This window comes from Aplidium turbinatum, chromosome 1 (assembly GCF_918807975.1).
Source record: "Aplidium turbinatum chromosome 1, kaAplTurb1.1, whole genome shotgun sequence".
Taxonomy (NCBI): domain Eukaryota; kingdom Metazoa; phylum Chordata; class Ascidiacea; order Aplousobranchia; family Polyclinidae; genus Aplidium; species Aplidium turbinatum.
In genome coordinates this window covers 49,713,385-49,739,898 of record NC_137472.1, presented here as the reverse complement: position 1 = coordinate 49,739,898, position 26,514 = coordinate 49,713,385, and the positions used below count along the sequence as shown (strand labels likewise).

The window sequence follows — 26,514 nt, the reverse complement described above, 5'->3', positions numbered from 1 at the left end:
GCTGTTATTTAGCTTAGACTTCTTCCTAATTTCGGAGTCTCATCTCACAAATGGCTCGCGTAATTATTATTTGCAGTCCGCAATTTTTAGTGATGATGAGATCAAAGGTAGCAATAACGACATGTCATAGATACAGGCGACTGTTACTTCATTGTACACGACCACTCGACCAGTCTATAACACGACAGTTATTCCGCTTAGGAATTTTGCCACCACAATAGCATTATAATCTCATCGCCGAAGAAATTTGTGAATTTTTGGAAGGCTATCTGCAGAGACAGGCTTACCATTAGTGTATGGGTATAACTTCGATTTATTTTACTTCGTTGAGTTTGATATCCCTGTGTTAATGTTTGTGTTTTACTTGAGATGTTGTGTGCTCAAATAGTTCATTTTTGACGTTTATTCGTCGTCTCGTGATGGTAAAAGCGGTTAGCTGAGCACAAACGTCAATTATTTTGTTAGCTGGATGGTTCTTTGCTTTTGTTATGCCAACAACCACTTTAGGAGCCGGAAGCTTTTTGCCTTAGTTGAAAATCCCTGTTTATTGCTTGGGATGTTGTTTGCTGGGAACTCTTTAGTGAAAATACGCAAGCATTAAAAGCCACCCACTTGAAGCTGTAAAGCATTTAGTTTGAGTGCATGTTAATTCATTGTCTGCCTGCATGTTATCTCTAACCTCAAGCAGATATCACAGTTCATTTATTGTTCTCTCACCTCCCTGCAAGAGAACAGTGGAGTTAAATTTTGCTATAAAGTGGAACAAGGCTTTGATATATATCATATGAATACTCTATGACTTGACAACCGCTTGAGGACACAATTACCTTTTGTAAATTGTGTTCAGTATAAAGGATTTTTGCAATGCGATTTATTTTGTTTCAGACAATGATACAAGAGTTGATAGTTTCATGACTCGGTGATAAGTTGTAGTCAATCTGCAAGCATACTGACATGTTCTAGTGACCATGGGAAGAGCAGAGGAGCATTTGCTGGAGGCAGCAAAATCTCAAGATCTTCCTCTTGTACAAAAACTAATCCACAAAGGCAAGGGAAAGCTACTGGGTTCATCGAAAAAAGTCAACATCAATCATCAGGTAAAAGCAATGAATTACAAGTTGAAATATTAAAAACAATATTGCTTCTGAAAGGAAAGGGTGAAGCAAAAGAAAGCTTGTAAGAATTATCTAAATTTTTGCATCGCTTTCATAAAGAGAAACTTGCAGTTATCTTATAAATAAATAATATTATGGATTTGCAACAAAAAGTGCAAATCAAGAAGAAGCTTTGATCGGTAAAAACACTTTCCAGGACTCCGAAGGCTTCACGGCATTGCATCAGGCTGCAGTCTCGGGTAATGTGGAACTGGCGTATCTTTTGATCGATGCCGGCGCCACAGTTGACCTACAAGACAAAAAGGGTTTGAGACCACTGCACTATTGCTCTTGGAAGGTTGGTATACGTGAATGATTTTGCATGATTAAGGCTGGTTTAGTTACACACGAGTGCCTGTGGTATGCGCTTCGCTTTTCTGCTTCATTTCAATCTCTTGGCGTGGGTTTCACGGGTTCTGTGTGTATGTAACACATGAACTACTTGAAGCAATGCATTGTTGAATGTAGGATTTTACTTTACAATCACGGACTTACCAATGTCAAGAGTTGGACACAATGCTTTTTTAAAGCAATTACCCAGCTGTTGGAGCCTGGCTCAGCGAATGAAGCTATTCCCTATCCAGCAAATCGATTAGTTGGGCGCTTAAGTGCAGTTGCTTAACGAATAAGCCCTTCACGTTGACGCAGAAACGAAACGTTTATGAACATAAACTTAACGTACGTCAGGATTGGTTTCATTTTGTTTTCGTCACTACAATACAATTGATGCAGTATTGAAAAACTGGTCAACTAACGTTGTTTGCATTGAAGCTAAATACCATTGATTGCCAGCTATTCAAGCGCAGATAGCGTCCTAGAAGTTGATTTTACGTTTGGTCATGTTGATTTGATGTGAAACACAAAAGCTTGTAAAACACAACAATTGATGTGGTGACAGCTCGTAAGAAATATTTCCTTTATACATTGATTCAACATCTGCAGACGTTGAACCAGCGTGAAGACCTGGTTTTGGTTGCTGAAGTTGGAGTCTGGCAGTATCCAGACAATGTAAAAAAACTGTTGATTTGCTGTCTGGGTAGGGATCATGAGATCACGGTTTTGACAATTTTTAGCTTAAGGAAGATTGTTTGAATGCTAGGTATGATTGTGATCTCTTCCTCAATCCCACACTCGCAAGAGGAAAAAAACACTTTCCCTTTGGGGCTCAGTTGCGTGAAAAAGTCCAACGCTCGTGCGGAGGTGATTGACGCTGACGCACCCACGTCTGTCTTGGCAAAAAAGATGCCGGTTAACCTGTTGGCGTGCGTCCTCGCCGGAAATAAATGTTACCAGCTCGTTACTAGCTAATTCTATAGTGGCGACCACTTGCACTGCAGCTTCACTGGTTGTTTGCAAGTGTTTCAAACCTTCTTCGCTGAGATATGCCCGAGGAATATCAGCAATCACTTCCATACTGTGATATCGAATTTATTGTATTTGCTTGCAGACAAGTATGTCCATTATTTTCAATTTTAATGGTTTTATCACACCAGCTTAACTACGGTGCTCATCGTGTCTATATCGCAAGAGTTTCTCTTTTTTACCTTGTTTCCATGTCAATCGACATCGAAACGGTGTGATAAAGAACAATGTTTGCTGGCTGGGTGTCTGCAAGGCGAAACCGCTAATTGCAAGGTGAATGTTTGTTGGCAGTTTACTCTCGGTTTAAGCTGATTTTCGCTATATATTTGAACATTCACAAACTAATGCAGACTCAAATCGTCTTTGCTTTTTAAGCAGCGACCTCAACAAAATCCCCGGTGTTCAATTCAATGTTAACTTGCGGTAGATTATCGAAAAATGTTTCCTTTTCATTGGCTGAAAAGTGATTGCATTCATATCTAAAACCACCCATAATCGCCTCTATCCGACGTTGATTCAACGTATTCTAACGTTTGGTCGATCACTTGCAACAAAATTATCGTTTCCAAACACACCGCCGTGACGTTCCGACGTGTTCGAGATTGGTATCAGCATCACCTGAGGCCGTGAAGTGTCTATGTGGGCAACAGATACGTTAGATGTGATTAGCTTTATAACTTGATCATTCCTCCATTGAAATAACAATATTAACTTGTGATGAACGCACACGTTTTCAACGTGCAGTCCCTTCTATCTTGCTAACGTTGTCCCAGCAGCCACCAATCAGTTGAAAAGGATTTGAGAAACCTCGTACATGAAATTTGTACCATTTTCAGTGGATGACATTTGCTTTAACAAACACCCTCACTCAAACATTCACCTCCACATAACCGCAAATGTCACCCAGTCACATGTGTTGAATCACCGTTTATCACTGAACCTCTATTTTGCAATGGTCCAGTGCCAATGTTAACTTTCACTTGCTGTTGCATAACATTGTGACTAGCGAGCAAAATGTGCTATTTTTGCATAAATAAATCTTCTGCAAACGTTAAATCAATGTTAAAGGCACCGATTTTTTTGTCAACTGGATATTCGCGTCAACAATCTGACTATTGATTCAGCATATGTTGCTGTCTGTTCAAAGAAACGAATTGATTTGTTTGATGGCGGCAGCGGGCTGTTTTGAAAAGATTAGAAATGACTTAACAACAACTTCACATTGTTGTCTGATACAGACTTGCTGTTTTTTCGTCGACCGAACACAGGCTTTGGGCATGTTTGCTTGCTTTCTTTCTCAATACCCAGAAATGTCATCTTTGTTTTTGAACACGTCTTGTTTTCTTGTGGCATAAATGTGACGCTGAACCGGTTATTCATCGCGCATTGACATTGAACCAACAACTAGTGTTTAATCTGATTTCACTCAATAAATAAGAACAAGATTAACGTGGTCGTTATTCTGTCTGTTTTTAAACATTAATTTATAACTTATCTGCACACAATAGTTTCCGTCAATTTAGACTAGAGCATACGAACACACAAATTTTATTTTTGCTACTCGAAGTAACCTACAAAAATTAACAACCTATACTCCAATAGGCACGATCTTAACTTGCGCATCATTTAAAGAATGTTAAACATCTACCTAAACTGTATTGTTTAAGGGTAAAATGGAGCTGGTAGCGGCTTTGTTAGAGTCAGGATCAAATTGCAACATTCCCTCAAATAACGGCTGTACTCCTCTGCACCTGGCTGCGCAGTATGGTCACTACCCAGCATGCAAAATTCTGCTGCAATATGGTGCTGACATATCGTCAAGGCAGAGCGATGGAAATACGGCATTGGATTTATCGTGCGAGTTTGGCAGATCGGAGGTAAGTGATGAATTGCTCGGTATTTTGTAAGTTGATCTACCATTGTCAGATCTACTGAGTGAGTAGAAATGAAGACGGCCAGTAACCGGGAATGATAGTATCATATAACTGGCATATTCATTGTAGCCTATAGCTTCAATTTATATTTTTCGACTAGGGATAGCAGCTTTATGCATAGGCATACTGTAGATCAAAAGTGCAACTGCTTTTTGGTTTGCTTTAAGCATTATAAGGGGAAACCCGCTCCCTGTTAAATCCAGTCCGCTTAATCTTGCTGAAAAGTGGTAGAGGTGGCCGTTTTTCATTGTTTGGTTGGTTTTTATAATATTTACTTTAACTGCGGCGAGATAACAAGACTAATATCACAGTTGGACGCTACGTAACTCATCACGACAGCAAAACACCTCGTGTGAATGCAAACATGGATTAATTAATCGAGATCGCCTGGTTCTGTTGAGTTTTGGCTGTACCTGCTCTGCAATCCTTTTTAAAGCCATTTGTCTCACTGTATTTTTTGTGCTTTTACTCTGCAACGCCTTCAGCAAACAATGGATCTTGCACTGTTGTTCTGTGTTTGTTGTGGAACAAGTTGTGTATTTGTCGAAATAGTAAAGTTGAAAGATCCGTTTTTTGTCTTTGAAATGAACTGGCGTTGTTACGTGTTCCATCAATAAAAATCATTAAATTTGTCGGCTTAGCTCACCTTGGTTTGGTAAAGGGCAAAAATTATTTTTTTTAAAGCAGAGCTTTTTCGGTGTTATTGCTTATAGTTAGTAGCATCAGTGACATTTAGTCGATAATATATCTAAATGGCTGATTTTGATAGAAATAAAGCTGTGCCTGTTTCATGTTTCTAGCTGTCACTTTCGTTGAGTTTGTGCGGCCTCGGATGTAATTCCGAATTACCGAAAAACAATTCACTACATAGTGATGGGAATGGTTGAAATTTTTTGAATTTTGATACATTGTGTGATACGGCCAGTAACGACCAGGTCCATTTCCTTCCAATTAATTATTCATAACAGTATCACCCTTACTTCCTACTTTTTACGGCAGTTTTGTTCTCATAAACGACGTTGATTCAATGTAAGCTACACGTTTATGAACGATTGTAAAAGTATCCAACGCAATTTATTACCCAGCGAACAAAATTGGTCTTTTTACGTAGACCCGACATTTGTAGAAGGTACGTTAAAAGGACAGATTTTGCTAGCTGGGTACTTTTTTAATGCCTGGGGGGTGCCACCTGTAGCTGGGTGCATAGACTGCTTCATAGAGCAGTCTATGCTGTGTATCAATGCAGCCCTTGCTGTGTCAGCGAGCTTTGTGTGTGGCCTGTCAGACGAATGTGGATGATTGTAGTGTTGCGCTTTGGTGTGAAAATATCGGAGATGAGTATGGGTCTCCAAAATAGTGGAATGGCTTTTGCAAAAGAAGTAAAAATATTGTTCACTAATCACTATGCACTAAGCCTAAGGCATTGATTTTTAACCTTTTCCTTGTTGTCACCAATGCTTTGAAATCACCAACCAGCCAGAGAGCAAATCAGCCGTGTTTTACATTGATTTAATGTCTACAGACATTTGCTGTCTGGGTAGTTTTCCCACATCTTTCCAGAATGTCTGAAAAATAAACAAATGCCAGCATCTCGCGCCATTTTATCACTAACTGGAATGATTCAGCCTCCACGCAACCTGTGAACTCGTCTCGCTCCCTGATCAAGAACCCCGTAGCCTACTAAGTGATGACGTTTAATTCAGACGACACAAGATTGCTCTTTCTTGAGAAATAAGAACTACCTGTACATTGCATCATGTTGCGATGTTAGCCTTTGAGTTTTCCTGGTTTACGTTGCTTTCAATTTGAGTTGAATTGTCGTCAAACGGTTATTTTTACTTGATTCTTGTTTTAACATATCACTGCACGAAGCACGATAACCGGTAAAAGTTTACAATGGTTATGTCGATAATATTGATTTTTATAAGAAGGCGCTTTTCATGTGCTCAACAAGCTATTTCCTTCCCATCTAGCAAAATCCCTTTCACATGGACTGTAGACGGTTTGTTTATTTTTACGTTTGCAGACGTTGAATCAATGTAACAAGTACGGATTTCGATTAACGGTGGTTAACTAAAAAATTCATTTCACAATGATTGAACATCCGAAACCACGACATTCATGTCACGCAAGCAGGTTTCCATCAAGGAAGATTGCTTTATTGGCCTACCCTGAACTCTCTTGATTGATGCTTCTGCTTCAACATTGACATTGCGTTGAACAAACATAGAAATGATGATTGACAGAAGACAAATTGCAGATTGCTGTTATTTTTAGGATGATGTAGCAGCAGGGTTTGGTTTTGGCCACATGACCGTGACGTTGCTATCCCAGTCAGCAAAGTCACTTTTACTTTGATTTAACGTTTACAAACATTGAAGCAATATAAATAATGACTGATTTGTTGGCTTGGGTGGTGGTTTGCTTCACGATTTGTGTCAAAGTTGCATAAACCGTCTTGCGTTTCGCTTAGTAGGCCTAGCAACTTTATTGAAATGAATTCATCTTTTTAAATGTTTAAATGTTTAAACATACCCAACTTTGAATAGAAACACCCATCACAGGAAAACTTATTGTGTATTGCCATTCAAGTTTTTTTATGCTGTCCTGAATCCAGCTAGCGATATCCTTATTTTTAGCATTGATTCAACGTTTGTAGTCGTTGATTCAGTGTAAAAAAGGACCGGATTTGCTAGCCAGAAAAGCTTGTGTCATATGGTCATCTTGTTGCCACAAGCGCATTTGACACTTTGCGAAAAACATTACAAGCTATTTAGGATCATTTTTGATAACTGAAGTTTTTAAATCGAACATATGCCGCGCTTAACCCCAGTTGTATAAGCCGCCATGAAGTCCTGGTGCGCCTGGTCAATTCCAATAGATTGTTGACTCATTGACCACTGCTGAGCTATAATTTAATCGCTTTTTTATGGACATAAAGTTTTCATTTAATCGAAAGAAGCAATACAATCTATAAAAACACAGTAATAAGCGTTTGTTTATCGTAATCCCAGTTGTTGACGAGATATCGACGTTATATTGTTGTGTTTATTTTCTCAGTTTGCCTGCTTCTGAAATCAAAGAGATATTTGCCTTGTTTGAACATAGCTAGCTTTCTTGTGGAATTAACTTTCTGTCATCTTGACTTGCCACTTTGTCATATAAGCTGCTTGATCGCAATCATGTTGACTATTAAATTAACTTTTCGGTTTTGCGCAGTGATCAAATTTATGTGTTTTGTCAAACTGTACATTAAGTTCGCGCCAAATCTACATTTGCCAATGTTATATGTACATGAAAGTGCAGGTTTTGTTTCACCAAGGCAGTTTACCTGTTCAAGGGCTTTTTATTGTAGTACCGGATTTAATTTCATGTTTTTACACTCCACGTCCCTATATTTAGCCGCACGCTGTTTGTGCTGTAATATTAAACCCAGTATGATTCGCACTGCTTGTGTATGGTCAAGTTACTAATACTGGGTTGATGGCAGCTGTCCGTGTGTTTAACAGTGTACTCAATACGTGCATCTGAATTCGATTCAGTTGATATCGGGTACGTATTACTATTATGGATTGTTCATGAAAAGAAAAAAGGTTTTAATGGTGAATGTCAATGTTGCGATCAATCGATATCTTCAAAACGTGGCAATGGAATCGAAATAGGAACGAAAATATTGTGAAGTTAGTGACACCTAACGAACTGTTAAACTTGCTGTAGTGTTTCTTATGTTTCAAACAGCCCAGACACCAAATTTGCAAACATTGATTCAATATAAAAAGTGGTTGATTTGCAGTCTGGGAGCTTGTGGTGTGTGGAGGTGACAAGAACTTTTTGATTTCTTGGTCTTTGTAAACAAGTTGTTAATGCCACCGCATTATTTTGCATCGGGTTATTCAAGGACAGGGCATAAGAAGTTAACAGCCATCTCGAGCTGAGTGCACAGCATTGGAAATATTTTTTTGGTCAAGGTAGACCAGGCGTGTGTAAGTCTGCAGCATATTTTCAACCCCACAATGGGTGATGTAATTGTAGTGTATTCATGCATTTTACTGCTTTTTTCATGCATTTTTTGTATTCGCGTCTTGTTTTCATGTTTTTCTTGTTTTTGTCGATAGAGTTTGCAGTAAATTGCCTTAACTTTTATCTGCTCCCAGTTCATCAGTCAGTGGTGGCCATCTCACACTGAGCAAGCTTTCGGGTCCGATTAATTTTTATTTGAACTGACGACAAAGTGCTAATGGTTAAAAACGCAATTAAATTCGCTTCTTTAAAGCTTTCACTTCATTGAAAGTCAATTGCAACTTCCTTTGCACTTTGCTAATCACTTCAATGTATATCCTGTCGAGGCACTTTCTTTCACAAAGATCACGATTGCTTATTTTTTCCATTCCAACAAATATTTGAAAACGTTTTGAAAGAAGGCTAATAGCAAATTTTCTGCTTTTTCTGAAACCCCTTGTTTCGTCATTTTGCAATGCTAGCCTGCACATGACATTTGCTTTCATGTTTTTTATGACTTGCCTTTATTTTTGAAATTCGAAGTGCAAGCTCAAGTTACAATGTATTTCACCGTGTGTATATCATCTAGCAAGTTATGCTTTCATCATCGTTGTTCCAATTCAATTTTGTCCCTACTCCTTGCTGTTTGCATGGTTGGAGCGGTTTGAGGTTTCCGCTATGCACCAATGGGGAATGACCTCTTCCTGTGAATGTGGTGCCGAGGAACAGACCGCAGACCACATCATCAATGACTGTTCCATCTTCAAGCCACCTAACGGAGTGGAAGGTCTGCGTGTCATGGATGATGAAACCAAAGACTGGCTGCTCTCTAGCAGCCTTCCAGTGTAGTCCGGTAGCATCGTGAATCTGGGGTGGTAAAAGAATAGACCCTCGGCCCCAGAGGCTCACACGACGACGACGCTGTTTGCAATCTGCTACAAGCAGAAAAGAATCTGTTTTACAACATATGTAACCAGCACAAAGCACGTGGCACAATAATACTCGTTTTTGTAGGTTGTGGAACTCATTCTTCATAGTCCTGATTCCGCGGGATTGCTGGGACCGTTTCTCGCTCAAAATCAAGACAGCGATTACTCTCCAGTCAATTGTCCACTGCATCTTGCCGCTCGAAACGGTCATTTATCTGTTGTTCGTTCTCTGCTCCAAGTGGGTTTGGATATAAACTGGCGGACGGCCTCAGGAACTTGCTTGCATGAAGCTGTATCCAATGAAAAAGTCGAGGTAAGTTTGTTTCTAGTTCTATCCAGATAAATCTGACTGAATTTTGGAACAAACCAGCTGCTTTTGATTTTTCTGTGCTAATGGTACACAGCCCCACGGACACAACTCATTTGTGTTTTTAATTTTTTTTTCTGTAAATGCCGTTTTGCTTTGATTGATAGAGTATTTGACGAATTGGTCGTACCGACGGTTTCTTCAAGCAATCATGCTTGATTGGCCACGATAAAAATCCTTTATAAATCCCCCTCCTTGGCTTACTACATCATTACGTAAATGGTTGGATTATGGTTTCACAGTGTTTCTTCCAGTTCACACCACAAACGTCATTGACTGTTTACTTAAGAATAAGCGAAGGATGTCTTCAATGTATGTCATTGTGACCAATACAATTGTGATATCTGTTTTGCACAATTGTTTCTTGTTTTTTGTTTCCCGATAGCAAATCAACCCTTGTTTATATTAGTTCAACGTCTGTAGACGGTTGTAAAAACGTTTGATTTGCTATCCGGTTTGTTTTGCTCACCACCTACCGTCACAGATCGTCCAGCTGCTCATAGACTGCGGTATTGACATAACGAAGAGGAGCGGGTTAGGCCAAACCGCTCTGGAACTGGCCAAGAAAGTCCCTAAATCCCCCACCATAATGGAAATAATAAGGAAACTTTCTGACGCACAACCCCGATTCATGCAGGTGAAATCATGCTCAGATGATGCTATTTGACGTCAAACAGACGCAATTGTGTGCAAAATACACGCGTGTCGAATGTTGTTTCGTAATGTCATTTCACGGTTTACCCCTCACCATGTGGTTAGGATTATTTTACTTTTTGTTTTTCTGGCTGTTCCGGTTGAGACGCCCTCTAAAAAGTAACTTTCACAATAATCCAAAGCAGCAAATCACTTTCTCACATTGATGCAACGTTTGTAAACTTTGATATAATGGAAAAAAATAACAAATTTGTTGACTGGGAAACTACCAGGACACGCCGAAGCCGTTGCGAAATGTGCAATGACATTTTGCTTCGGCTAAAAGACCCACTACCGTAAAGATACATGGCAAAGGAATGTGAACAAGACACTTGATTTTCAAACACATCGACGACGACATAATGTCTTTTGAAGGGTTTCGGAAGAATGCAGTTATGCACAATGTGCAAGCTGTCAACGTTATGGTTATCGTTTGGTTTCATTGGCGTTACCAGCTTGTCGCTGCGAATTAACATGACTGCATAATTGACTCCCGCCAGTCAACAAAAGTAACTATTTTATGTCATTTCAACGTCGCTAGCCGATGTAGATATGACGGATTTTGCTAACTGATGCACCTTTTATTGTATTATTATTGATTAGCCATCAAGCATTTATTTTTCACGCCAATATTCTTACTTATTGCCATTACAATTGCAGGTTTACGCAATAAACGACTTCCAAAACATATTAGACCAAAACAGCTTGGCCTTTACAAAAGGAACGATTATTACCGTGATGGAACAAAACCCGAACGGGAACTGGAAAGGCCGGATTGAGAGGGTTGGTAGTCGCCAGTCTGTGGTGGGCTATTTTCCCGCTTCCTACGTCCAACCATACCAACAGATGATACCAAACAACAACATGGCTGGTAACGCACGAGTCTTATGGTTTTGTTGGTGGAAGTCATAATCGGTATTGCGAAACATGAGCTTCTTGGAGAGCTCGGCAAAAACAGTTAGTTCTTTAAATCTTCAGCGAGAACAAAATTTTACATTTCGTTTCATTCTTGTTCTGTACTATAGTTCTTTTAACTGACTCCGCCTCTCTGTCGGCCAATCAAATCCTTGCTCAGGCTTGCTGTAAAGTTGTTGTAAACTTACATCCGCATTGACGTCTTAAGGACGATAAAAAGCAGAGCACCACTCCAGTCCTTTTGTACTTGGAATTAACGTTTTCAAACGTTAATACAATGTAAAAAGGGACGGATTTCTTGACTGGGTCTCCTTTTGACCTGCAATGCTGGACAAGATTGTTCTCTTGTTCTGACTTTCAATTTTCAAGATTAAATTGATGGAAATGACATTTGCACCCCTTTGATTGCTGATTGTTTGCGCAGGTTCTGATGACAGTGGGATTCACCCACATGACGATGACACCACTCACTGGACCCCACCAACACATTGGGGTCGCCTGCCACCTGGTACCCCTACCAAACCTCCACAGTTACCCCATAAATATGTGAACGTTGACCCCAAGAGCTCGGCCAATCAACAACTCATATCCAAGGTGACAATAGCTGAGATATTTTCATTTCGTCAAATAACGTTGAGCTGAAGTATGGATGATTTTAGCGAAAATATTTACATTTTAAACTTTAATTCAATTAACTTTATCAAGAAATCGTTCCATTTAAAGAATATTGAAAGCAAACGTGTTTTATTGTCCTTTATACCATCCACGTAAAAATGTTATATATGTTTTATTGCTATTTAATGAACAGTGTCTGGAAATATCAATATTCCGTTGTAGATTTCATTTATATTATCAAACGTTGGATACAACTGGCTGCCGTGCTCAAATAAATCACATTTACCCTTTTCGGTTACCGAGCATGACGCGTATTTGCGGCACATCGTGGTCACTCTTCGCTGTTTGGTGTCAGAATTTATCATTTGGCATATCATAGATCGGAAGAAGAATAGGCGCATTGCAATCACGTTCCGGACTGTTCGGATTAATTTCGATGTATTGTCACTGCGTTTAAACTATTCTTTGACAAACTAAACTGGCTGACATCTGCTTTCGGTACACTATGGTGATGAAACATCACTCAAATCTTTCAATTTATTGTTCTTCTTTTTCACAATTTTTGTTAGACCGTAACTACAGAGTGACTTTTCCATCTTTTTTACTTAATTTAACGTCTGAGTCGTTGAATCAATTCAATGTAAAAAAGAAGGGGGAGAAAAAGTGCTGGTGGGCATTGATGCACTAGTGGAAATTTTAGCGTCTTTGATGCAGTACCTCAGACAAACTGATTTTACAGTAATTTCAAGTCTAGATGCATCACTGTTAATTTTACAAGCTTTGTAAAGTTTGATTTAATTTTATGGTGTCTCAGACCTATAAGCGTGCTTTATATTAATTTTGACGTTGTTTAAAAACCTCGTGTTCCCCGCTAGGTTACGTTAGTGAGTCCAAATGTGAACAACCCGAGCTACGAAGATGTGATTTGCTCCCATTCAAATGGTGCTATCCGGGAGCGACCAATCACGACCCATCATTCAAACCATGATCAGCCAATCACAGTGTCGAGATCCTCGCAGAACTCTCATGTCGCCAAACCACACATCGCCAACCCCGGGTAAGTTCCTCATGGAGATTAACGTAATAAATGACTGCCCATGGTCGCCGCACTCTTTCAAACAAATCATGTCTCCAGATCCACATGTGCAGATAGTTTCAATTGTACTGGTTCTACCAGCGGAACTGCGCAAACGATCCATTATGCTAAGGACACGTTTCAAACAGCGTCAACCCCGTCGGCAAAGTACTTTCTTTTACATCGACTCAACGTCACCAGACGTTGATGCAATGCAAATACGGAAGGTTGAAACAAAAAACGATGTTTTCATTATTTTTCATTGCTACCATAGCTTGGTACACCAAGCATCTTGAAACATGGAACGCCGACCGTGCCATGTGTCAACTTGTCTGACACAGTCACTATGCAATCGGTGCCTGCATCCGCTACACTCGAGGAAGGTTTACTAACCACACGAACATCCGCAAGAGACATAGTTCACCTTGTTTTTACCACCTTTCCTACAGGCTGTTTTATATTGTTTCAACACTTAATTGTGTACAGTGAATGTAAAAGTTAGAATTTTTTCCCCGGAAAGGTTGTTGGACTTGCTCGGTTTCTTTCGATGCTCTCCCAAACAGCTAATCAACCACTTTTTACATTGATTCAACGTCTACAGAGGTTGAATCAGTGTACAAAAACAGTTGATTTGCTTTCTAGGGTATGGCATGCAATGGGAGCGGTGTTGGTTTTGACAGCAACAAACATTTTCACATTGCAACATTCTTTCCTCTGCGTTCTTGCAAACTCCAACAGTTTGTTCTGCAACCACTTAATCGACATATTTGCGATTTTTGAATTTTTGACCTTGCTTTTCTTGGCTTATTTTTAAATGTCGGCAAACCTATCTCCACGGTGCAAATCACTCCTTCTTTCACTTTTAATTTTTTCAAGTCACTCAAGACCTTGAATCAGTGTAAAAAAGGTTGTCGTCGTTTGATCACTGATTCGGTGGCCGAGTGGTCCAAGTCACAGCCACTGCTTCTGTTCTGATGGGTAATTGGGCATTGGTATGATCCTCGGTCGAGTCATACCAGACTCTAAAACTTACTCATTGAAAAAATGTTATGAAAATCGTAATTCACCTTCTTCCAAACTTAGCTTGAAAATCGATTCTTTTACATTGATTTAACATGTTCCGACGCTTAAACAATGTCTTAGAACGGAATTTGTTCGACCACGAATGTGTGCAACAAACGAATTGGTTTGCTGGTTGCTTGCAATACAGTCAAATCGCATTGTTGCGGTTTTTCTAACATCTATTCAGCGAAAACTAAGCGACTATCAACTGCAACGAGACACGATTGTTCTGGTTTTCTTCGACCGATTTCGATCAAAGTGACGCTTTCGTACGGCAGGAAGTCACGTGACACGCTTAGCACTTCGAGCATTGGTGCATGAGGATTAGCTTGGAACCTATGCTGCAACAGCCATGACCTGTCGAACATTGCTCAGATTAATGAAGTTCCTGTTAATGTCACCATGGCCTTTTCTATTCGAACGCACTAACCGAGTGCGACAAGTGTGTTTCTCCTTCTGCCTTTCTGCCCGCCCCGATTGCTCAATTGGTTAGCGCGTCACTTCTGGAACAAAGAAGCTTCAAGATCAAGCGGCGCTGGTTCGACTCTCGGGGTGTGCGCTTGAGCAACGCACGGTAAGGACTGCTCTCCATTCAGCGGCATCTAATGGATGGAATAGTTCCCCGGCAACAAGACTTCAATAATCGGAAACTTCACTCTGTCAATCTCGGTGACCGGGCCTGTGTCAGTGATTAAAAGCCTCTATGCGAAACTGCCAGGATTAAGCTCTGCGAGAAGCTTTCCCAGTCCGAGGATAAAGATTCTGTAAATCAATCAATCTGTCATATGTTACTTTGCGAATCATTGTTATCTGTAGCATCGGAGTGAATTTGCAGTTCTGTGGTTTATGTTTTTGTGATATAATTTTGCACGAATGGCAGAAGAACTTATCTGGAAATAACTTGGTATTTTGACAGTGTCAGAAATATCATTGTCGTCAATCGTCATCATGCACAAGCAGATTGCTTTCAAAATCGCGATGTCGACCCAAGTTAAAATTGAGTTGCTTAAGAGCTTGTTACGGCAAATCATCCTCAATCTAAGATGCACACGAAGTCATGTTTGAGTTCAACTGGAACACTTCGCTAAAAATAACATCCCATTTAGGTCTATGGATCATTGGACCATAGTTACTGTCGTAAGGGCGCGGTCTTTCGAACCTTCACGGCAGAGCGGATTTTTTTTTTGTGAAACTGATTGCACGCATTGTTGAACTACTTTACCAGCCAGAGGTTTACTTAATCACCCGTCCCTTGCAAAGCAGAATAAAATGTTTCCAGCAACAACAAAAAACGGTATTTTTTTAAATTTCTGGTCAGTTCATTATTTTTTCTCGTATATGTAGGCCACTTTCAAATTTATAGTTCTGACGCTTTTCTGGAAAAATTTGTTACGACGTCTGCGTCTTGTTTTTGTGCTAAAAATAAGAACATATGTGAATACATTTCTACCATAACCATGTTCCTGTATACTGTATAGTTGAGAAGGAGCGATCTTCCTGGCGTCAACACTACTTGACTACTCACTATAGAACAGCGAGTATTGTGTGTCGCTAACCAGTTCGCATTGTGGTTAGCGAAATACAATGCTCGCTGTTCTGTAGTGAATAGTTAGGTAGTGCTGACGCCAGGAAGATCGCTCCTTCTCAACAGTGCATATTCTTGGCGACAGTTAGTTTAATTGTTTTCTTTCCACAAAGGTAAGGATTCAATTGACTGGCAAAAGCAGCGGTTGAGAACTATGTGGCATGAATTAGTGGTGCGATACTGATGCACCCAGCCTCATGGGCGAAACACGTGTCTATCGCAGAATTCATGCTACATTCGACTGCCGAGAAACACATGTTCCTGTATGTTACAATATCGTTGATTAGTAACGTCTTGTTAAAATGTCTTGAAAAAAGTGGTCGTTTTAAATTTACAGGAACATGCTTTTTAAGCAATTGTGTAAAAATGCCTCAACAATTGCAATTCTCTCTTTGTTAAGAAAGAAACTATCATATTGTCATCCATGAAACGCTTTTCTTCATTAAAACGACAATAAAGAGCAAGTTCTATTCAGCCACCTTGCTTGACCTATCCTTTGTTAACCACACCAATGACTAGCTTTACTTTGTCCCTCATAGTCTGCCTGTGCATACCAGCATTGCAAATCCGATCGCACTTGAATCTAGAATTCCAGGTCATGTTCAGGAGATGTTTTGATTTCTTTTGTATTTCTCCAATGTTAGTTACACACGCTCCTGTCTTTGTTAGTTACTAAAGCGATTTGAGTCAAAGCAAGTCCACTCGATTGATATTCTACCTACCACCTGCTTACCGTTCGTACTCATCAAAACGAACTTTCCTCACAGTTCGTCATACCTTTTCAATGATGTCATTGTAATGTGCATTTGTGACGATTCCTTTCTCTGACCACTCAAGCATGACCTATTTAACGGCTTGATCATTTTGTGACAGATACGAGGACGTTCTGCTTGACCAATCCAACTCGTCGAGTCCAACTAACACTTGCGCGTCGGCCGGTAGTGGGCGCTCACAAGTCAACATGGCTAACGCGGAAGGTGAGTTTATTTGACGTCATAGTAAGCTTTAAAAACAACAAACCCCCTTGCAACCTTGTTTTTACTTTAAGAATTCACCTTCACGATCGATTCATTCATGAGCTCTATCCAAGGGGGGTGAGGGAGTGATCACCCCCCACTCATTGAAGTGGGGGGGTGAGCAATGCAAAATCACCCCCCCCCCACTCATTTGGCTTTGAAAAGGTTTTGTGATATTTTATTGATCGAATTTTGAAAAAAATATTTCGGCTATTATCACTTGTTTGATTTGGTAACCCTGAACTACGAGACAGGCGTTTACGCTGTGGAGTTTTAACTTAGTTAAATGCTTACCCAAAAAGGCCATTTCCGAAAGATACTTTGTGAAACCATTTGGAAACCTGTGCACATTGATGATCAATGAAGCTGATGCTGCAATGGGGGACTTGGGGGCCCCCAGAAGTTAAAATGACTATGATGATTTTAACCCAGTGTCCAAAAATCACCCCCCGAATTCTAAAAGTGGATAGAGCCCCTGGATTCATCCAAGTGTTTTTGCATTGATTTGACGTTCGCGGACGTTAAATCAATTAAAAAAAAACTGATTTGCTGGTTGAGAACAATAGTTTTTCGGTTGTGACGGCGTTGCAAAATGGGCGGTAAAAAACAAGTCTGGTTTTAATTTTTCTTATACCAGTTTTAAAGGAAGTTTATTGCTGTTCTTGTGTATCCTTTGAACCTTGCACGCTTAGGGTATTGTGTTTACTGGAAAAGTTTATTTAATGTTACTTTACATTGCATCGACGTAATTGCTTGACCGCAACATGATTTACTTGTTTTTTTTGGAAAGCGATAGAAAATGGCGGAAATGACGTCTAGCAGGTAGTTACTTAAAACGGAAGTGAGCAACTTTTTTGGATCACGTCACCGTTTCTGTAGCATCACAGAAGCTTCATTTAGTTTGCAAAGAAAGTTCGCTTTTAAGGTTAAAACGACATCCCAGACAGCAAATCAGTCGCTGTTTACATTGATTTGTCTTTAGACGTTGAATCAATGTAAAAAACGACTGATTTGTTGTCTGGGATGAAGTCTGAGCAATCCTGAAACTGAATCAGAGGTTTAAACAAACAGCAAAAGCATGACTTTAAAACGTGTAGGGCTATGCCCTGTATGGCGTCCAATAGTTTTGTTAGTTTTGTCGTGCGCACAGCATGTATAAATAATAAAACGAAAAAAGGATTGATAGCTGCATACATTTTGATTTCACAAACAATACAGTTTATATATTTGGCTGGTGTTATGTTGCTAATTGCTGCACTGAGTGCTGGACTTTTATGTCGCAGTGATTGCTGAGCGTCTTCTTTCGAATTTACTTTTTTAACAGCATGCTACGTTTTTTAGGGCATATAGATACTTAAGTTAAATACCGCGAGGTAGTAGGCGTGATCATCCGCATAATAGGCTACTCTTACATTTGTCAATCAGATACAACTGACTTCCTCAAAGAACTAGGCCAGGAAATAACTGCTAGTGTAGTTTACATACGTCAAAAGAACGTCCTGTATTTAAAGTTAGATGCCTAGTTAGCAGTGATGAGCATTGAGCGGTTGTGATGCCTGGCGCGCAATCTCCTTCTATTGTTTAATTTTTGTTTAGATTTTTTTCAGAAGCTGTAACTCATGACTAATTCTTCCGTTTTCATCGCTTTTTTCCACCTACCCAATTAAGCGTCACGTTAGCTACTTATATGTCGCGCAGTTACTACATGTTGCTTGGTAATGCAGTATTCATTGTTGTAGCGTTGTTACTTGAATAAGTGCTTTTCATGGTGGTGGTATGTCTGCATAAGAACGCCTATTCTGTCTTAGTGATACGCTATTTTTGTTATGAAATTGTGTTTTGGTGATCACATACTTTCGGGGGTGATTAAATTCTTGAAAATGAATTATCTCCATCTTTATTTGATGTTGTTCGCCGCTTGTGTAAACAGAGCGCGCAAAGTAGGTAAAATCTAGCAGTTTCTCTGAACCCGTGTATCGGTAGATTTTGCAGGAGAAAGATGATAGGTGGCTTTTCTACAGATAGATAGCAGGCGATGCATACGATGACATTGTTATTTGAAGTTGATTTGTGCTATAGTTTGAATATGGCAAGGAGAAGGTTATATACTTATGATTTAGAAGGTAAAAATGTCTAGTTTCTTTTGTCACTGTTTACGTGCTAGAATGTAGTTAGAGCGTTAATTTTTCAACGTTTTGTCAAGCAAATGATTTCCAAAAGAAGTTTAAGTGACGGACACTTTGCGGAGTTGCATGATCTTAAGCTTATGTTTGGGGCCAGGGTCAAGGTCACCTCAACTAAACTAGGATTGTGTAAGCAGTGGAAAGATTGAATGCTCATCAGATAAAGACACTGATGTCGGTTAGAAGATAATAAAGCTCAATGCAATATGAAAAAATATGTAATACAAACCATTTACGTCAGTTTTCAACATTTTGGGATAGTTTTTGTACATTTTTTTTTCGAAAAGTGGTGAGAACAAAACTTCTGGAACAAGAGAGGAACGTTTGCAGAGTTACAATGTCGATATATTAGCCCTTTAAGTGTTGATCGAGTTGCCCATCCAAAAATATAGTTATCTTTTGTCGCAGTGCTGATTGTATAATAAATAAATACAAACTTCCATGCTTTGCTAAAGTATTAAGGTTCTGTTGTGCTGTTGTCAAATGACTTTGATCCAAGAAGGTGAAAGTTTATGCTGCAATCGTGATGTGTTTTGCACACAATTAACTTGTGACAAATCACTTGTTTTGCACATAGGCTAGATGCAAGACCTCATATCGCCTGACCTCCCACAGCTGTTAATTGAACAACATCTGTTAATAATATGCATATGACGAAAGAACGTTCGTTAAGTACAGCGTGGCGCATTTCCTTGTTGGTTCGATCGTCATACATCACATGGTTTTGCCTCAACTGTTGTAAATAGCAAGGTTTTCTGGTTGCCTTTGGTTTTTTGTTGATTGTGTTTTTTCAAAACTTTACTGCGTTTAGAAAAAGAAATGTTTTGGTAAAATTGTTGCGAGATAATAGAACTTTTCTCAAACTATCTAAAAACTAAACTTTTTTCATAAAGTGCAAAAGAAAATGTTAGAAACAATATGCAAAGTGTTCAAGAGTGTAGCTGGGAACCGAAACGAGTAAAACGTGTCAGCGGCTTTAACTGCAAGCCTTGTATGGTGTTGTGCAGCTTATCATTGCCTTATGAACAATGCCTGGATGATTTTGCATCTATTTTATCATTTTTTATGACTCAGAAACAAACCTATGCACGTCATTACCGTCATATAACAGACTTAACCTTATTATCTCACATTTAACCACAGATGATATTTATAGTGGCAGTGCCAATCAGGTAGCAGCTTTGTGTACACGTTATTACGTTTTGGGCGTTGAGGAACTGAGACTTGTTTATAATAAGCACTTCAGTGATAACTGCGCGCATCCTGCTCATTGAATTAGTCGACCTGTTTGTTGCAGTGGCGAGTCAACGAAGCTGTGGATCGGACACAATGGCCGGTAGACATGTGAGTACTTCTAGAAAAGTTTCTTATATTTTCCCACAGAAATACGATTTGTTCAAACCACTTTTATATTCTGTTAATAGTATTAATGCTCAACCTGAAACCTTTTTCCTTTCGATTTACAAACAGCAACTTTTGTTAGTTAGGCTATGAGTGAAAATTGAATGAGGCTGTTCACCAGGCATTAAATTAAATAATATGAGATGTTCTACTGGTGCAAATTGAGCTAAACTATCACCAGATGTATACAGTGACAATCTGCTTTTATTCCGACGTTTCGTCAATCAGACACGACTGACTTCTTCAGGGGGCTAGACCAGGTAGACAGGTAGTCACTACCTGGTCTAGCCCCCTGAAGAAGTCAGCCGTGTCTGATTGACGAAACGTCGGAATAAAAGCAGATTGTCACTGTATACATCTTTAGCTCAATTTGCACCAGTAGAACATCTCATATTATTTAGGCTATGAGTCTCGTGAAATAACCAACTAAATTACTTTGATTTTATTAAATTGATTTAAAGTCCTTTCATGTTATGTTAATTTGGTGTTACTTTGCGCTATGTTACTCAACTACAGATGTCGTCAGCGTAATTTCGTTTTATTAAAATTCAATCATTTAAACTAGCGTTGTATAATTTGAAAACATTCACTACTACTGTATAAGATTTTTTTATGAAACACCTGAAAACAAATTCTAATCTTTCTTTCAATGTTCAATGTTTCGTCGTTCATCAACGTCTAAAATGATTGAACACAATTTTAAATGCTGATTACAAACAGCCTTGAAATATTTTTATCTGCAATGTAAGATAAATCATATCAACGTGTGAATATAGAACGCTGAAAGTGAGTTGGGTTTTTTGTGGTATTGCTTGAATTGATATGCGCAGTCATATACCTCGTTGATCGGAAGTTAGTCTCAGCCAGCAAATTAGTCCATTTCCGTGTTGATTCTACGTTGATGAAAATGACTGATTTGCTGGCTGGAGTAATCGAGATTGTCCAACCTTTGACACCAATCTGCTGAAATGATTTATTTCAATGAACCTCACCTCTCTCTCTTCAATCCCGAATAATTCACTAAACCGTTGTTTTTGACGAAATGAAATAGGTCCGATTATATCGAGGCTTGACTGTATTAACATTGGACGAAAGGTTCTGTTTGACAAACTTTTTTGACTATGATATTACGTCATAGCACGTCACAACTGAAGCGGATGAGCAAGTACACAGATGGCTTGCGTCGTTCGGCATGCAGCAATACACTTCAAATTTTGTTGAAAACGGCTACGATCTCTACACAATTGCACGTGCAAGCCCGTCAGACCTCACAGCCATTCGAATATCCAAGCCTCCTCACAGGAAAAAGCTGGTTGATCAAGTCAACCTCCTGAAGAAAGATTCTCCTCCATCTCCGCAAATCGATGCTCTTCCTCCTAGCGTTGAAGCTTGGCTGGAAAAAGTTGGCCTGAGAGAATATATTCACTTATTCCGGGACAGCAATGTGACCACTGTTCACCAGTTAGTTCAAACCACTTGGGAAGATTTACAGGTGACTCACAGCACAATGGCTTGCTTATTAATGTTCTCGCTTAAGGTCATCAGAGCGACTGTGTGGTGACGTACAGTAGATAAGATGTTGACATGATGGTATGTTGAAAAATAACACATCCTTCCTTAAGATGCTATTAAACAACTTTGTCTTAGGTTAAAGTATATATTGCCATAAGAGCACTGTTTTGTTTTTAATGATGCTCAGCGTGAAATAAAAACCTTTGTGTTGAAACAGGAAATGGGTGTTGACAAGCTTGGGCATCAGAAAAAGTTGATGCTTGGAATTTCCGCGTTGGGCCAGACCTATAAAAGAATCCAAGACAATGCTCCTTTCACCAACCATTCTCAGGGAAGACATAAAAATCCTCCCTTGCCTAACCCAAGACCGAACTTACATGTTCCCCCTTCTAATTCACGTTCCACTAGCCCACCATCTAGATTTCAAAACCCTCCAGTGTCAACATCTTCGATAAAGCCCCAACAACCTTATAACCCTCGCCAAAACCCTGTTGTCCCTCGATTTGCGCCCCCAGGAGCGTTGGACCCCACAAGAAAGCCAATAGTTCAGGAAAAACCGAGCAAGCAATTTTCGTCGTTTCGTGACAGTCCCGGATTGAGTCTAGAACTGCAGAAAGCGCTCACCAGAAGACAGAAAGTGATCGATGATGACGAAAAACAAACTTCCAATCCTCCATCTGCCAGTCCAGTGCACGTTCCAAACCACGTGGAATCAAAATCTCTAGATCCTCCGTCTACTGCTCCTCCTCCTGTTCAAAACAAGCCTCGCAATCCCCCGACGAGTTACCCCCCTTCATCAAGTCAGGTCTGTATTGTTATTGCGCATACTTCGGCTCTTCTCTCGTAATTGTCACCAAACATCAGGGCACCCGTCGGTTTGCCACTGCCTCGCTACAACTGTTGCATGCTTCAGTTGAAAGAAGGTCGTGCATTTACTGTTTGTTGAATTTTTTTTTAATGAAAATCTTTTGGTTGGCATCAAGAATAATGTTGTACATGAATCCTTTTAACTCAATGTCAAATCAACTTGCCAGTGTGAACTAGAATATGACAGGAATTAGTGTTGCCAGCTGAATGCGTTCAATTGGTTTGGGTGACTGTGTAAACTTGATAGCGCATATTTCTGTTTACTTGGTACAGCGTATCTCTTCGACTTTGGTATGCTTAATCTAATAGCAATTGAAAATCGATTAAATTGAATATTAGAAGTTATAATGACCTCCGCAAACTACACAATGTGAAGTGAATGTTGAACTTAATTAATTTACTTTCACTTAGGTCAGGAAATCTCCCCCCAATGATCAAGTGTTTCGTCGTACCAGCAGCTTCCGTGGTCCCCCACCCAACCCACCTAAACGTACATCCTCCATATGTCTGGATGATGCTTCTCCGTTGGCAAGTCCTGTAGATGACAAGGAAGCAAGCATCAGTGTAAAGTCACGTGCCGCCATGGTGACAACAAACCAACCTCCGAAGTAAGAAGCATGAACTCTTTGAAAAGTGTATTGTCACCTTGCTTGTGACGTTTTTCGCCTTGCTTGTGACGTTTTTCGTCTTGCTCGTGACGTTTGTCGACTCGTTTTTTTTTCGTTTCAGGTCGAGCCTCGAGAAATCTAATGCCGCCGTTTCCCCGAACCCGTCAAACAATCAAATGTTTCGGTTTCCAGCTCAACCACCGTCCAACCAGATTACCACCACTAAAGTTAATTTTCTTCAAAGTCAGGTTCATTCTGCAAACTCTTCTTTCACACCCAACACCGCTCCATCATCCCACGTTTCAACATCAAACTCTGACTTCTCCAATCGCGTGACAAGACCTCTGCCCCCTCCACCGCAAGGTGCCGCCACAAAGCCTAACATTTTGATCCCTTCGGGCAAGCCTGCCGTTCCCAATCCTGCAGGTAAACCCGCAGTTACTGCGAAGCCTAAGCCCGCTGTAGTTCCCAAGCCGGCACCGAAGCCTTCCTTATCAAAGAAGCCCCAAGTTTCTAAGCAGCATGACTCCCGTGACTTTCCCCCACCGGTTCCAGCCAATTCTCGCAAACCTAATCATGGAGGAGTCGGGAAACACTTTGACCTTAGTGTCCTTGATCGCATCGATCAACAAAACATAGATGAGACATCGACGGAGAGCGTCTCCATCCACAAGCCTCCTCCTCCTGCTGTGCCAGCCAAACCATCTTCCGTGCCCAGTGCTAATCCTGCAAGATTAGAAAACCAGAAGATTGCCATGGATACGGTGGATTCTGTTTCGATGCGTCGTGTGGACTCAACCGATGATTTTGACTGGCCAGCTCCTCCACCAACGATGCTTGAGTCGTCATCTGACAGTCTCCCTCCTGCTTCAACATTTGCTCCGACTACTGCATCTCCGCTTCGCCAGCCTAATTTCACTCCCCCGTCACCGAAAGTAACAAGGACTTGTTTTGAAGACGATGAAGATACTGGGACTGTTAAACGTCGGCCTCCCTCCGTCAGCAGCCATCGCGACGAAGTTGAGGCCCCTGCTCCACAGCAACATCCAGCTCGTTCTGCATGGAGTCGGAACACAAATGGTACACAATTTCCTCAACCCACAACTTCAAAAGAGAACAGATCCGCTCCTTCTCCAATTATTTCAAAGCCTACCAGACCACCTCCCAACAACGATGCCCATCATGCTCCTCCACCTACCCTCCCCACCAAACCCAAGACCAGTGGCATCACCTCGACTGTCCCGAGCAACAATTTTGTAACGGAGGCTAACACAGATCTTTCACTGAATTTTTTGGCACCAGGTAAGATTTTTCAATTGATGATTACTCTTTGTCAACATTGGCTTCCTTTTCTTTGCATCGTTCCTAACAAACAGACATAACTCAGCAACAACACTACATTTAACATTATAAAAACAAAAAGCCAACGTTTTCGGCTAGTAATACAGCCCTTTTCGTTCCTAATAGTTTCACATTATCCAGATTCCCACGTCTGTGTATGTGCCCTACGGATCGCAACTGCTGCCTTTTAATTGTTGTGTCAAAATATTGGCCTATAATTGAATGTTTCTTTAAAAAAATTGGTTAGACTAAAACTATTTAAGATTTAAACAATAAAAGCGATCAATTTCGCAGAGGACGATCCCGTGCCTACCGTCAAGGCCCAGCAGATGTTGGACGACATTGGGTCCATGTTTGATGACCTCGTACAAGAATTTGACGACATTTTAAATTGAACCCGCCTGGTGACCTGATCACGTGTCTCCTTCGATTCTGTGATGTCATGTGATGACGTCGCCGTAACTTTTACGATTTGGTGACGTCTTGACTAGCACTGCCCAAGTCTAGTCCAGAGGTAGTCCTGTCCAGACAGAAGTCCAGACTTATATTAGGTATATGGTTAGTTGGTTGCAACACCCATCACAGTGATGGATATGTTTTAATGTTTGGTGTTTTTTCAACGTTTAAACGTGTAGAAGGAACTTACGTTCCAGCATCAAAATAGTCATATTTTTGTAGATTTTATGTTTAGCAACGTCGAATCATTGTACGATTCCTGGTCCGCGTTTTAATTGTGGTAAATATTGCACTCTCTGTCTTTTACGATACATTTATTTATTTCATTGAACTCGGTGTCATTTCTGCGTTGTTTCGGCGTCTCGCGACGTTCGTTCAGCATCGAATTGACCAAGTTATGACAGCTACCACTATGTGGCGCCGTGGTATCATGCTGCTTCTGCGCACTTCATCCATTGGATTGTGACGTCATCACGTGTAAGAAAGAAATTGGTTTATTTTAACCCGAAGTGGTTCAGTGATTAGTTTTCTTTGTTGCGAAATTTGATGAAATAGCGCTGTGTTCTGTTTATTAACAATTATTCTTTTTATCACATCACGACGCAGGTGACTTAACTACGATTAAAAGTTTACTCAATTGTGCGGTTTGTTCTTGTTATCAGGCATATCCAGTGGCGTAGCTAGGGGGGGGGGGGGGCGGACCGCCCCGGGCGGCACGTCTGGGGGGCGGCACTTTCAGAAAGCACGTTTTGTTTTTTTTGTTGATAATGCAAAAGTACACGGAAAGTAAAAGCAAACAGAATGGCAACGTTCAAAACAGTGGCGTAGCCAAGGGGGAGGAGGGGTTTGGGGGTTACAACCCCTTTGGCACGAATGTGACGTCACGATATTGAGAATGATGTTTTCAGTCTCTACGTCTCTAAAACAAAATTTGCTTAATTTTAAGCGAAACTCCATTAAAAGAGCGAGTTTTGCCAATACCAAACATTCAAATATCTCAGCCAGGAATTAGCAACAAGAAAACATAGAGACTAAGCTTTATTAAGTTACCGAAAATTTTCCAAGAAAACATGATCTTGTCCTTTTGCTATGCCACCGGACAGCACCATTTTACAGGAATATTTATACTAGGGGATTTATACCCACATTTTTGTTGAAAATGCTGTCAGAATGCACCAAATCCAAAGGAATTTTTCAAAATTTTCTGGGGGAGGCCCCCCCAGACCCCCCGCCGCTGGGTGTCGTCTTTAGTGAGGTCGCCGTCGGGCTTCGCCTGCCGGCCTTTAACCCCCCCCCCTTCCAAATTACTGGCTACGCTACTGGTTCAAAACATACAATAATTCCACTTTAAGTCAATTTAAAAAATTTCATTTTCACATGTTTTTTTGAAGGGGCGGCAAAATCTGAATCCGCCCCGGGCGGCACATTCCCTAGCTACGC

At 40.3% G+C, this 26,514-nt stretch overlaps 1 protein-coding gene across 2 annotated transcripts; it reads left to right on the top strand.

Moving 5' to 3' along the window:
- The first annotated feature begins 889 nt into the window (after nt 1-889).
- Nucleotides 890-25,715, top strand: LOC145782220 (uncharacterized). 2 transcript variants are annotated; one of them, XM_082593998.1, is made up of 15 exons: nt 890-1,097; nt 1,312-1,452; nt 4,184-4,393; nt 9,464-9,691; nt 10,230-10,382; nt 11,099-11,309; nt 11,778-11,947; nt 12,844-13,025; nt 16,564-16,667; nt 20,187-20,233; nt 21,429-21,782; nt 22,020-22,607; nt 23,081-23,277; nt 23,399-24,579; nt 24,913-25,715. In XM_082593998.1, exons 1-15 carry the CDS (start codon nt 969-971, stop codon nt 25,011-25,013), a joined length of 3,996 nt encoding a protein of 1,331 aa, XP_082450124.1. In that variant the 5' UTR covers nt 890-968; the 3' UTR covers nt 25,014-25,715. The 2 variants fall into 2 exon arrangements, with proteins under 2 accessions (XP_082450124.1, XP_082450132.1); XM_082594006.1 differs by lacking the exon at nt 4,184-4,393.
- Nucleotides 25,716-26,514: the final 799 nt, after the last annotated feature.

Bases quoted from the DNA above. Each gene is read 5' to 3' on its own strand.
- LOC145782220 (XM_082593998.1), top strand. From the start codon at position 969: ATGGGAAGAGCAGAGGAGCATTTGCTGGAGGCAGCAAAATCTCAAGAT. The intron at 11,310-11,777 runs GTAACGCACGAG...TTGTTTGCGCAG, and splicing joins ACCAAACAACAACATGGCTG to GTTCTGATGACAGTGGGATT. The intron at 22,608-23,080 runs GTCTGTATTGTT...ACTTTCACTTAG, and splicing joins ACCCCCCTTCATCAAGTCAG to GTCAGGAAATCTCCCCCCAA.